Raw genomic sequence first — 13,606 nt, forward strand, 5'->3', positions numbered from 1 at the left:
AAATAAGGTTGTTTGTAATAACATATAAATGTTATTATAGGTGTATAACACTCGACTCTCTATAACATGTAAAATATTAAAAATAAATTGAACTATTATAGAAAAATTGACTATAACACTAGATTGAATATTATTAAAATATTAGTAGATTTAATTATATGTAAAATCCATGTGATGTTAATAATAATAATAATAGTAATAATAATAATAGGTTGAGAATAGTAGCGTTAAAGTCTTACATCAGTAAAGGTACTATAAAGACATTTGTATTAGATGTTAGATTGCATTTTATCTCATTTATTCAAAAAATAGAAAATTAATCTTTCTACTATTAAAACCTAGCGTGGCTGATGGAATAACTGAACCTCAAGCTACAAGGAAGACTAATTTTTAACATTAGAAATGGATGAAAATTTTAATAGAAGGTGGTTGGTGGAATAACCTGACAACTACATGTCTGCTATATGCACCTCATGCTAATGTATAAGGACTAATTTTTAACATTATGAAATTTTTAACAAAATGACCCATTTAGTCTTTGATCTAACATAAATGAATTAATTTACTGATTTTTTAGTAAAGAGGTCAAAATACAATCTAACTCTTAATATATAAGTTTCCATAGTAGTTTTACCTCTTAACATCCCTCCTTAATTTGTAATTAAAAATAATACCGGAATTATAATTCTTTAAAAACAATTACTTTTACACTTTTTCTCATGAAGTCCTTTTATTATTATTCTTTACAATTTTCACTTTTATTTATCAATAATCATTACGATAATTTTTTACTTTTCTTCTATTTTTAATTATTTTGTAGGTCTACATGAATGCTAAAAGACAGAAATTGGCACACAATGGTTTCTATGTTGCCCAGAATTTTATAGTTCAATTAAATTCTTCCTCTAGCGGATTTCAACAAATCAGAGTGGCGCAGCGGAAGCGTGGTGGGCCCATAACCCACAGGTCCCAGGATCGAAACCTGGCTCTGATATTTCTCATATTATTTTTAGGGTATTTTTGTAATTCAACCTCATGATGTGGGCCATTTTATATTAAGTACTGTTGGGCCGAGATCCATTGATGTGGGCCTTCCATTTTCATATCTGTTTTGGGTCTATAACATTTATTCTCTTCGTTTTGAATATACTCAAATTTTGCTACATTATAGTACACACACACACACACACAAAAAAAAAAGTAACATAAATAAATTGTTACTTAATGAAGAATTATTAATATGTAAATATGTATGAAGAGTAAAAAAAAAATTACGAGAAAAGTATGAAAGGCTATTTTACCTTCTTTTTTTTAATTTATAATACTTATTTAAGTTTATTGATATTGTAGTATTTATTTCTTATGATTTTGTTTTTTTTTTAAGAATGAGTTGATTTATTTATTAAAAACTACTGAGTTGATTTTATATGGTTCGTGAATCAATTTAGCCAATGATTTTATACATGGTACAGTTTAATATACTTTTTAATTTCTATCCGATAAAGGGTTTGCCATTTTTTTACCCTTCAATATTTAAACATCATATCGGTTAAATTTAAAGCCGAATCATATTGAATCCATCTAAAAAGTGAATAAACTCTCCCAAGTCCCAACGCTCTTTTTTCACTCATAAAGCTTGAACTCAAAATCTTACTTTAAAAAAAAAAAACATTAAACTTCTTGCTACTCAAAACCTATTGTTTCCTTTTTTTTTAATTTTTAATTTAAATATTAATTCCCAATATAATTTATTAAAACTTAAACCTAAAGTTTAATTTGTTAAAAAGAGAGAGCATAATAGAATAATAGTCTCTGTGTCCTCTCTCAAACCAAAACCAAGAAAATGACACTAACTTTTAAATTGTACCGATTATGTTACATCAAATGCTTTAAAAATAAAATAAGCAAGATAAATTACTTTCGCATAGAAAAAGAAAAGGAAGATCTTGATGTGTATAAATAGATGTGCTACACATCTTATTAGATATATTTTTTGAGAAGAAAGTAATAATCACATGTTAAGTGATATTGGAGCGAGTCTTTATTACCCAATAGATCAATCGTGATAAAAGAGATTATGACGAAAACATCAAGAGACTAGATTAAAGATAATTGCCCGATTTATGCCAAACACCCCAACAAGTGGGCAATCAAGGATGGACTGACCGCGATAAATGAACTTGTGCTCGTCACAAAATTAGGTGGGAGAATGTCACACAAGTGCATTACATTTCATACCAAACATCGAGCTCTCCTCTTTTTGTTCACTTCTTCCTCCTCTCCTCTCCTATGCATCCATCTCTTTTCCCTCTGGTACTGTTTTTCTCATTTTAGCTTATAAGAATTTATAAGAGTTTTTTAATTTATTAATTTATTTATCTCAATTTCAAACATATAAAGATTAAAAAACTCGACTTCACAAGAATTAAAATCCCACACAAAATTACAATTAAAATAGTAGCAAGTTACATACTTGGAAAATTCATTAGAGTGTAAAATCAAAGCTCCACTTAATGAAATTTCCATCTTTAAAAAAAAAGCTATAATTTTGAGTACCTTAGAGTTTATGTAGAATCAAATGAGCACCATGTTGAGGACGAAGAGTAATTACGGTGATGGGAGAGTGAGCATATGAAGGTGAAAGCTCGAACCGGAATCGTTTTAGAATCATCGCAAGCGCCATTTTTGCTTCCATCAGAGCAAAGTTTTGCCCAATGCAGATCCTTGGACCCCCTCCGAAAGGGAAAAATGCAAGTTGATTCCTCTTTGTCGCTTTCGAAACACCTTCCGCAAACCTCTCGGGTCTAAATTCATGCGCGTCGTCACCCCAAATTTCTTGATCGTGGTGAATGAGGAGGACCGGAATCGAAATTACCGCTCTGGCAGGTAACAATAGTTTCCCAAGCTTCATATCCTTTGCCACGGACCGTCCTAGCATAACAACCGGAGGATATAACCGAAGAACCTCGTTCAAGATCATTGTCATCTGTTGCATTGGATTCATTAGAAAAATGTGACAAAGTAGCTTAGTATAGCCAAGGATTCATATAATAATACTTTCACGAATCGGACTTACGACTTTGAGATGACTAAGACCATCAGGATCTGGTTTACCGTCACTGAAAACTTGCAAAACTTCTTCTCTTGCCTTTGTCTGCCAATCCGGGTTCCTTGCCAGCAACACCATCGTCCAAACCAGCAAAACTGATGTGGTCTCTTGGCCGGCAATGTAGAACAGCTTGCACTCGTCAACCACATCTTGGATACTCAATCCCATGTTCTTCCGATCCCCCTGTTCTTCGATCTCTTTAAAGTTGGATTCAACAAGTATGCCTAATAAGTCATCATTTTTCACTTGACCGGCTTTAACTGCTTTCTCTCGGTTCTTTACCAATCCCCTAAGTGAATCTTTTATTTCTTTGTCCATCAACTTCAGCTTCTTATTCGTCTTTGTCGGTAAAAACCTTCGGCCACACAATTATCGAATATAACTTTTAGCGTCTAAGGTAATTATATGAACTAATTGAGTTAAACTCGGACAAATTCAATGGCAATTATCGATAGAAAGCAACCTAAATACTAATGATTTGATTAAATCTTTGCATAACTTATCCCTTGAACTCGAAAAAGTGACTAATTTTACCTCCATCCCGGAACATAAAGCGACTGAACCGCTTCGGTGAGAAGATTAGTTTGCTCATCCAATAGCAGGAAAATCCGTCTTCCTTCTTCGTAGCTACTCCCAAAAGCCGCTCGAGAAATCACGTCTCGTGTCAAGTTTACCAAACAAGGCCACACATCGACCTCGCTCGACCCGTTTACAGAGACTGCCTCCTCCCATTTCTCGATCATCTCGGTGCAACATTCGTAGAATGCCGGCAACATGTTCTGCAATAAATATTACCAAGCTAACAACACATGTAGTTGAAACTATTTCATAACCTAATTTCACAACATTTTCTAGAGTAATGCTCATAAACACTACATCACCAGCCACGACACTTCAATCATCTTAATCATTAGCTTCAACAGTAGATATCAACTCAAATCTAACACGTAAATCAAATTATAAACATTATCGCATCAATAAGCTCTTGCAATAAGGGGCGAAACTAGAGGCGACAAGCAGGGACCGTGGCCCCAAAAATAAAAAATTACTCATTTAATCCATTGAGTATTTGCAAAATTTTAAGTTAATTTAATGGTAAAATTATTTTTCAGCCCCTTCTAAAATTTAAAATTTAATTATGCCCTTTTCGAAAACAAAAAAGTTACAGTTTAATCTCTTAAAAATTGTAAAATTTTACATTAATACAATGATAAAATTATATGTTCAGCTCACTCAAAATTTATAATTTAAATTTAACCCCACCCAAAAATTTCTCACTTCATCCTGCTTTCAATCAACTTAATCATTAACTTGAACATTACATATCAACTTAAATCTAACAGTTAAATGAAATTATAAATATTATCGTACCAATCAATTCTTTCAGTCAACCTAATCATTAGCTTGATTGGCAGATATCAATTCAAATTTAACACATCAAAATATAAAATTATAAATATGTGTATCTATCGCATAAAGAGCTCGGACATGAAAATAAACAAAGCAAATACCTTCAATTTATCCAGATGAAATGAAGGGGTAATAATCTTCCTATGCTTAGCCCACCGGTCTCCCTCTAGGGTTAAAATCCCACTAAAAAGCAAGGTAATAAGTGGGTTAATCCTAGGCTTTTGAAACTCATTGAATTTATTAAATATCTCTCTTATCAACTCAGGGTCCATGATTGTCACCCTTGGACTAGGACCAAACCACCTAATTGAATTCTTGCCTGCACTTTCCCACAAATTACACACATTAGAAGTAATAATTAAAAAAAAAACCCAAAAATCGTAAGAGTTGAATAGATCAAAATACAAACCATAGTTCTTAACAGTTCGAATATAATGAGGAATAACATATGGGGCAATATCATCAGTAAGGGACATAGGTTTGGATCTTGCTTGTCTTGTCATGGTGAACATCTCTTTGATTTCCCCAAACAAAAGCCTGTAAGAATTTCCATTGAAACCCTGTTGTCTCAAACATTTTTCAAGCTTCTTTGGAGTCAGCCATGCCCAGTTTAGAATCTTCCATCCACATAGTATCAATACCCCAACTGCAAGCAATGAAAGCAAAGGTTTAATTATGACAAGGGGATCTTCCATGTTTCTGCAAAAAGTACAAAACTGTGGTGTTTATGTAAGTCAAGTACAAGGACAGGTTATGTTTTTTATAGAAAAAACTGTGAATTGAAAGAAGAAGAAAAAAATATTTGGAAGGGAATTTTTTGGGGGGTGTTATTGAAAATGAAACTTTCAGTGGTTGGGGGTTGGGGAAAAGTCTGAAATGTTATGGTCATACTTGATAAGAATAGGGGGAAATTACAAATCCATGCCGTGAGAACTAAAAGTATTTGAGAATCTGTGTCATAAATAAGAATATTTACTAATTTCCTCGTTTATGTGCTACAATAAAAAGCGTATATAGAGTCTAATTTAATCAAAATTGATAACAATGTAAATTTTTTTTGGTATAATTAAAGTATTTTTCATGTTTATTAAAGGTATTCATTGCTCTAAGTGTTGCCTGAGTTCGAGTCACCCTATTTGTATTGTTATAATTCACTAAAAAAAAGTCTTTTCATAATTTGTAACTATCCCTAACAAGGTCATCTTTTAAATTCCAACATGAGAATTAAATGACAGCAAGAAGTAATTGTTTTTATTTGTATCTTTTAATGAATTACAATATGAGGGCAAAGTCCTAACAGTAATGCAACTAGTGCAACTTGAACCCAAACCACTCTTAAAGCAATGAACATCCTAACCAACAAGATAACACAAGGTTCAATTGTTTTAATTATTTTAAACCTACTTTAACGACATATATTAACTTTTTAATTCATTTATGAATTTATTACCCAAGTACATGATAATATAAAAGGGTTTGTGTTTGTTATTAGTAGTGAAGTTTTCTAACTATTTAAAAAGTTACAAATTTTCTTGATGGTTTGTGTTTGTTGCTATGAGTCCATTAGTTGTCCTAACTTTTTTTGTAATGACCCAAAATTTACGGGCATCAAAAAAGTATAATATCAGGCCTCCGTCTTAGTAAATTGAGTTCGAAAATAATTATTAGAAATATTTACGAGACTAATTGTGTGTTTAATTAGGTTTTAAATAAGTGAATTTAACTTAATTAAGAGTAATTAGCAAAAGGATTAAATTACAATAAAAGTGAAAGTTTAATTATAGATTAAAGGAAAATAATAGGGACTAAATAGGCAATGATGCCAATTGCCAAATTTGAGGCGGCATAAGCATAAAATCTAAGATTTTTATGTGTAAAAATATATTATTAAATTATTATTATTAATATTATTATTATATTATGAAATAAATAAAATGGTGACAAATGTATGGTAATAATTTACACACGTGTCATGATAATGATTGTATAAATACACTTGTATTAAAATTATGTAATTACTTATTATGCAAGAAAATATTATTATATTATATTATTAAAATATTACATTTATTAAATAATAAACAAAACATAAAATGAAAAAAGAAGAAGAAAGAAACATAACAAAATAGCAAACGAAACAGAGAAGAAACAGGGAGAAAGAAAGAAAGAAAAGAAAAGAAGAAATTTAGGGTTTTAAGGTTAAATTTCAAATTGGTAAGTTAAATTAAGTCCTTTTCTTGTACTTTTTGAGTTTTTATGAAACTAGAACAAAATACTATTAAGTATGTGCTGAAATTTTGAAAGATATTAGATTTTTAGACATTAAATTTTATTGAACAAAAAGATGAATTAGGGATTTAAATGAATGAAATTCAAGTTAGAATAGATAAAGGGATTAAATTGTAAAGTAAGCTATAGGTTTTATGTTGTAGGGACTAAATTGAAGAAAATTCGAAATTAGTGAAATATGCTGAAAACTTAGTAGTTAAATTTGAGTTTGGATGAAATTTGAATAAAAATGAAGTGTGAATTGAATTAGAAAAGTAAGTAAACTTAGTTAAGATTAAATTGGGAATAAGGTAAGAATTGATTAGAAATTCAATTATTTATTTTAATTTAATGCTGTAATTAATAGCGAAAATTATTATTATTTTTGTAGCTAACAAAGAACCCGAGGCATCGGCATCAAAAGGCTGGTGCTCTTGCTTTTGACTGTTGTGTAACTATGTCACCGCTCCTACGAACACCTCCACCTCTGGATACCGATGCCTCCCAACACTTAGATAGGAGGATAAACACGTTTCAGTGCACTTAAGCTTACGTCCTCTTGCACTGACAACAATATCGATGCCAACCAAGTTAAGACTCAATCCATGGTCATTATGCTTACAAGAGAAATGAGGGCAACAAAGTAAAAGCAAATTAGCTTTGGTTAAAATATGCATAGCTCCATGTACTTTTTACAAATTTAAAATTTAGTTCCTGTACTGTTATTTCTAATAATTTAGTCTAATTTTCATATTTGAAAATTTAGGTCCAACTGCTAGCACTGTTAAAATTATTTTGTTAAATTCAAGTTCAATATGATGCCACTTTTTAGTTACATGACTACCAAGTAAATTTTTTTTCAAAATGTCGGACCAATAAATTTAACAAGTAAGTTTTTTTTCAAAATGTCGGACCAACAAATTTAACAAAAAATACTATTAACAAATGAACCTAAATTTTGATATCTAAAAATAAAAGACTAAATTCCTAAAAGTAAATATATAAAGACTAAATTCTAAATTTATAGGAAATACAGACACCTGTAATATATTTTCAACCTTAACCTTTTATCACTGTTCAGTAAATGTTCATATCAGTGATCATAACATAACAAGGCAATATATATGGAAAAATATATATGGTAACAAATATAGGGTAAAATATTATATAAGGTAATATATTAGAATATATATGATAAAATATATTTATCATTTATGGTAAAAATCTAAATAAATGGTAATATATATTGATTTTGTACATATATTTGGAAATATATTAATTTTAAAATACAAATTACGAGAAAATCATACCAAAAGTAATGTATCAATTAAAAGCGTGTTCACTTTTCTTCTCAAATTTTATTTTTATAAATTTATAGTGTTTACATTATAAATTTTGTTTATGATTTCTTTAATAATTTTCAAAATTTTAAAAGGCCTTAATTGACTTTTTTTTAAATTGTTACTAAGACTTTTTTGACGCTTTAACCTTATTAGTTTCAAAATTTTTTAATTTACCTCCAATAAAAGAGTAGGGGTCAAATTGAATAAAAGTGTAAAGATTGAGGACTAAAAACATTATTGTACCTTATATGTAAAATACCAAAACAAAAATTTAAGGGTTCGATTTTAAAAAGTGGACTGTTCTGCTCACTCATCTAATGTGCAAAGACCAATTTGCCTATTTTTTTAGCAGAGGGGCTAAAATACAATCCAAGATATGATAAGGGGGTTTTGTGATACTTTGACCCCAAATTAGATGTTATCATTTTTCAGTTAATATTCTTAACCATAATTGCTTAATAGTTTTAATCCACCGCACCAATTTATAATTCTTTCGTATGAACAGTGGCATTACTATTAGAGTCGGTTGATAGCGAAGAAAAAGAGAGAGCAATTGATTAACATTACAGGAATCATTTGCCCTTTTATCACCACGTAGACAAATAGCATGTGAGCAACCATATGAATTAATTAAATTATCTATTTTTTTTTCAGATTAAAGTCAGTGAATTAAATTAATTAAATTATTTAGATATCTAAATTAATAATTAAAAAATTAAGATATTTTTTATAAGCCTAGAGCTGCTATATTGTCCGCAACCATATTTCAATATCTTGATATTTCAGTCTATTTCTATATGTTGTTGGATAATTTGCACTAAACTCGACATGACTCTCTTTTTGCTTGCCCATTAGGTGTATTAATCGCAGTCAAACTTTCACTCTCCACCAGCATTGTTTAATCCCTCTCCTCTATGCTATATCCAGACCATTCATAATAGCCCATAATTTCGTATCAATTACAGAACATATGCATGTGTTTCGATTGTAACCAGTAATCCATTTATCTCAGTCATCTCGAATTAATCCGTCAGCTATTGAATTTATTATAAGCAAAAACAAAGTAGATCTACACTATCAATTATCACTAAAACAATAACAGAAAATAATAATAAATTTAATATTAATTGAGATTGATGAAGCCTTGAAATTGTTAATTAAAACAAATATATAGATCATCGAATACTTAAATTGAACCCCATCATTCGCATTATAATATATGATTCTTCAAATGTAAATTTTATTTAATTTTTCTTGATTTTTGTTCAATTAATATGCTATATCTTGCATTTATATGAATCCATTGTACTTACATTTAAACATATAGAAACAACTAGACAATAACCAAATATGAAATTAAGATAAAAATAAAACAAGTTTGAATCAAATTCACAAAAGAATAAATAAATCAAATAATATCTCATCTTTTCATTATTTCCTTTTCCTTTGTAGCAATCGTAATTGAGTGGAATACCCCACGAAAAAGGATAAAAGTTCACTTGGCCCATTCCTTCCAATTATGTGCAACATTATGAGTGTTCGATTAATACTCAAATCGAATTATCACTAATCGTATTATTCTAATTTTTTTTAAATACATTAACTGAACTGAAATATTTCGGTTAATTGAAATTTATATATTTTTTGGCTTTTTATTAAAATAAGTATAAAACATATAAAAACGCATTGCTAATGTTCATTTTCCTTTTATTTAATACTTTAAAAATTTTAAAATGAGGTGAAAATAACAAATAAGACATTAGAAACACTACATAAATCTTGAAAGTTAACAATCAAATAAAAGTTAACAATTATATATAATATATATTATTTATTTCGGTTAATTGGTTAATTTGGTTAATTACCCGATTTCGAACCAAATTAACCGATAATCGAAATTCCAAAAAATTATTAACCGACTTCCGACCGAATTAAACACGGCCACTGACCGATTAATCAAATTAGATTAGTTTGGTCTGTTTATTCAATTTTAACTGAGCTAAATAAATAAATAAGCTTCCATCCGAATAGTTTCAATTTTTCTTTTTAAATATTATTATATAATATATATTTACCGTATATAAGTATAAATACAATCATATATATATATATATGAGTAATTAAAATAAAATTAAACTAATAAAATTACAAACAAATGAGAAATTAAAATATAATAAAATAAAACTTGCACATGCTAAGTGTGCATGATAATTACATATAATATAATAAGACTTGAATATGTGTTCCTAAACTACCAAAATCTCAATCTTCACCAACAATAACAAATTCTTATTAACTGATGTTTTGTGTTCTAACATGAAGGTCTATTTTGAAATATCCAATATAATTGGTCGAATCATCCGTTCGATAGTGTTCCACTCATTTATAAATCAATTTAAATGTCAATTTCTTGTCTTGATTTTCGATTTTTTACCGGGTGACAACCAATTTAGTCTGTATTAAATTTTATACCTCCAGTTCTTGATTTAATTAGTCGGTTTGATTGTGACATCGTTAATAAGAATCGAGTTACTCCACTTATTTTAAATGACTTATTTTTAAAATTTTAAAAAATTAATTAAACATTGACACATCAATCCATATGTATACCACATAAATAAAATTAATAAACGAAATTAAATAAAGAACGTTGAAGCATCATATATACCTCTATTTTAAAAGTGATTGAACTGCATCTAATCGTATAATATAGGGATCTTTTGGGTATTTACTCCTATAACAGAGGGATTATATTTTATGTTTTTCCCTGTCTGTGGTGGCACAATGATATTGGTGGGCTGCATCGGCTTTTATCCTTAAAAGATAAGCTTCAACAAGCTTCTCAATCACATCCCACTGAATTTGGATAGTTTCAAAGTTCTTTAAAAAATAATATCCGATCACTGGTCAAATCCCCCGATCAATGATGTTACTTACACCTATTAAACACTAGATTATGGTCAAATTTGGATAATGTATTGCCCTATGGATGAAACACTCTTTAAGCTTTGGGGATTCGGTTTAACATCCTCACTAAACAATATGGACTAAATTGAACTCATTGCAAAGCACAAAGGCTCAAATGGTCTAACATGCAAAATCGGAAACATGATGATTCCATCAAAGCCTGTCATATTGTGTCAACTCAAGTGCATGCGAAGTGAGAAAAATCCCAGATGTTTCAAGCTATCTGGGAAATGAACCATTTTGCAAATAATCAAAGTTCTGTGTATGCAAAACAAATATTAAAATAGTAGCCACAATTTGGTACAAAATCAAAGGGCACAAAGCTTCCCTTTTAAGTACAATTAACATCTGAGCGAAGGATCCAAATGAACAAAATCCACCTTTAAGATGATTCTACCTCCACAGTTTTACTTCCAATTCTCACCAACAATATGGACTTAATTGAACTCAATGCAAAAAGCACAAAGGCTCAAAAAGGACTGACATGCAAAATCAAAATTATGATTCCATGAAGCTTGCAATGTAGTGTCAAACTCAAGTGCATGCAAAGACACATATTTGCAGCTATATGGGAAACGAACCATCTTGCAAATAGTCAAAGTTATAAGTATGAGAAAACGATACCTTGATAATCATCGAAACAGCACGGAAAATCTCTTGCTTTACATCACAGTTCAAGGAATCGATTCCAAGTCTTTGCTCTCGACAAAGAAGCTGTTCCCTAGGTCTCATTAATTGGTAGCCCCACCCGAGGTTCCTGCTGTGTAAGGACATGTTTGACGACTATGACCTTTATTTCTGCATAATCCACAATGCTTTGGTTGGCCTGGCTCCCTAATATCCATCTCTTTGCGAATCCGAGTTGATTGTGGACGACCTATAGGATCTCTAAGCAATTTTGGATTCGGATACAATTCAGGACCAGTATGCTTCGTCCAATACATTTCGTTCGGGAGCGCTTCAATCTCATGTTTATAAACTTTGAATATGATTGTAAGTTTATAGACATTGTCAACATGTTCATTGTAATCAACTTGAATATGAGAACATACAGTAATTACATGCGAGCACGGATATCGGTATGCTTGAAATTTCCCACAACCACACCACCTTTGAGTAAGATTCACTGTATACGATTTTAAAGGCGATCCCTCGCTTGATTGAATTGACTCTTCAACCCAAAATTCATTTGCATGCGAAAAATCATGAACACGATGAGATTTCGCTTTTGAACAATTTTCTTGCAAATCCTGTGTCACTAATTCGCAGTAAATTTGTCCCGAGTCCATCATCGCAAGTTGTTTCTTACCCATCTCCACAAAAAGTTCAGCTGACATACTGAACGATTCATGGACTAAAGCAGCAATTGGAAGATGACGCGTCCCTTAAACATTGGATTGATAAATTCGGCTAAGTTGGTCATCATATGACCATAACGTCGCCCTCCATCATATGATAAAGTCCACCTTTCTTTCGAGATATTGTCCAACCATTTGCCTGCCCGACTGTTTTTCTTTTACGTACATTTTCCAATCTTTGATGAAATCGAGTACTTGTCAACTCATTGCCTGCTAAAGAAAAAAAAATGTATATTAACAACAGAGGTATACAATTAAAAATCTGCATGTTATTTGATAAAAATTATTACATACCCATGCTGACAACTTCTCGACGTAACTCATTATCGTTAAATTCTTTCATGAAATTTACTGCAACATGCCGAAGGCAGTATACTGGGTATGCATACGGCGGAACCCAACGAATTCCTTTACTCCTGATCACGGATTTGATTGATTCATTTCGATTCGATATCAAACATATGCTCATTTGTTTAACATGCTTTCTTAAATTTGTCAAAAAAAAAGCCCAAGCCTCTTTCGTCTCGCCCTCAACAATGGCAAATGCTAACGGTAGAATATTCCGGTTTCCATCTTGTGAAATAGCCAACAACAATGTTTCCTTGTATTTCCCATACAAGAACGTACCGTCTACTTGAACAATAGGTTTACAATACCGAAACCCTTCAATACAAGAACTGAATGTCCAAAATAAACGATGGAAAACACGTTTACCTTCCACTAATCGATTCCCATCATAAGCTGGCAGTGTTTGTAATTCCACCACGGTGCCCGGAACATATTGTTGCATTGCAGCCAACAAGTTAGGCAAATCATTATATGATTTATCCCAATCACCATACAATTCAGCAATTGCCTTTTGCTTTCCATTCCAAGCTTTTCTATACGAGACGCAGTATCCATACCGAGTTCGTATCTCAAAAATCAAATCCAAAACTGAAATAGGCAAGTTTTATTTGACTAACGGAACTATGAAGTCACGTTTCACATTCGAGTCTAATTTATTATGATCTTGCGATATCCTTTCTACTCTGCAAGTATGAGGACCATTATATTTTCGAACTTCCCATATTTGATTCCTCTTCATAAACGCTGCTCTAATGCTCCAATTACATCCTTGGCCAAACATTATACACTTACCCACATATTTC

At 30.9% G+C, this 13,606-nt stretch overlaps 2 protein-coding genes and 1 non-coding gene across 3 annotated transcripts; 1 reads left to right on the plus strand and 2 right to left on the minus strand.

The window, feature by feature from the left end:
- The first annotated feature begins 922 nt into the window (after nucleotides 1–922).
- Nucleotides 923–994, plus strand: TRNAM-CAU (transfer RNA methionine (anticodon CAU)). The gene has a single exon. It is a non-coding gene; the product is annotated as a tRNA-Met (tRNA).
- Nucleotides 995–2,401: 1,407 nt separating this feature from the next.
- LOC105792799 (cytochrome P450 CYP72A219) lies at nucleotides 2,402–5,370 on the minus strand. The gene is made up of 5 exons (XM_012621590.2): nucleotides 4,929–5,370; nucleotides 4,621–4,838; nucleotides 3,644–3,888; nucleotides 3,077–3,464; nucleotides 2,402–2,986 (listed from the first exon to the last, which is right to left on the minus strand). The coding sequence occupies exons 1-5, from the start codon at nucleotides 5,212–5,214 to the stop codon at nucleotides 2,558–2,560; spliced, it is 1,566 nt and encodes a 521-aa protein (XP_012477044.1). The 5' UTR covers nucleotides 5,215–5,370; the 3' UTR covers nucleotides 2,402–2,557.
- A 6,458-nt stretch (nucleotides 5,371–11,828) lies between these two features.
- On the minus strand, nucleotides 11,829–12,434 carry LOC105793481 (uncharacterized). The gene has a single exon (XM_012622387.1). The coding sequence runs from the start codon at nucleotides 12,432–12,434 to the stop codon at nucleotides 11,829–11,831; it is 606 nt and encodes a 201-aa protein (XP_012477841.1).
- Between the last annotated feature and the right edge of the window lie 1,172 nt (nucleotides 12,435–13,606).

Source organism: Gossypium raimondii, chromosome 8 (assembly GCF_025698545.1).
Source record: "Gossypium raimondii isolate GPD5lz chromosome 8, ASM2569854v1, whole genome shotgun sequence".
NCBI lineage: Eukaryota > Viridiplantae > Streptophyta > Magnoliopsida > Malvales > Malvaceae > Gossypium > Gossypium raimondii.

Bases quoted from the DNA above. Each gene is read 5' to 3' on its own strand.
- LOC105793481 (XM_012622387.1), bottom strand. From the start codon at position 12,434: ATGTCAGCTGAACTTTTTGTGGAGATGGGTAAGAAACAACTTGCGATG.
- LOC105792799 (XM_012621590.2), bottom strand. From the start codon at position 5,214: ATGGAAGATCCCCTTGTCATAATTAAACCTTTGCTTTCATTGCTTGCA. The intron at 4,839-4,928 runs GTTTGTATTTTG...GGGAAAGTGCAG, and splicing joins TCGAACTGTTAAGAACTATG to GCAAGAATTCAATTAGGTGG. The intron at 3,889-4,620 runs GTATTTGCTTTG...TATTTATTGCAG, and splicing joins TTCATCTGGATAAATTGAAG to AACATGTTGCCGGCATTCTA.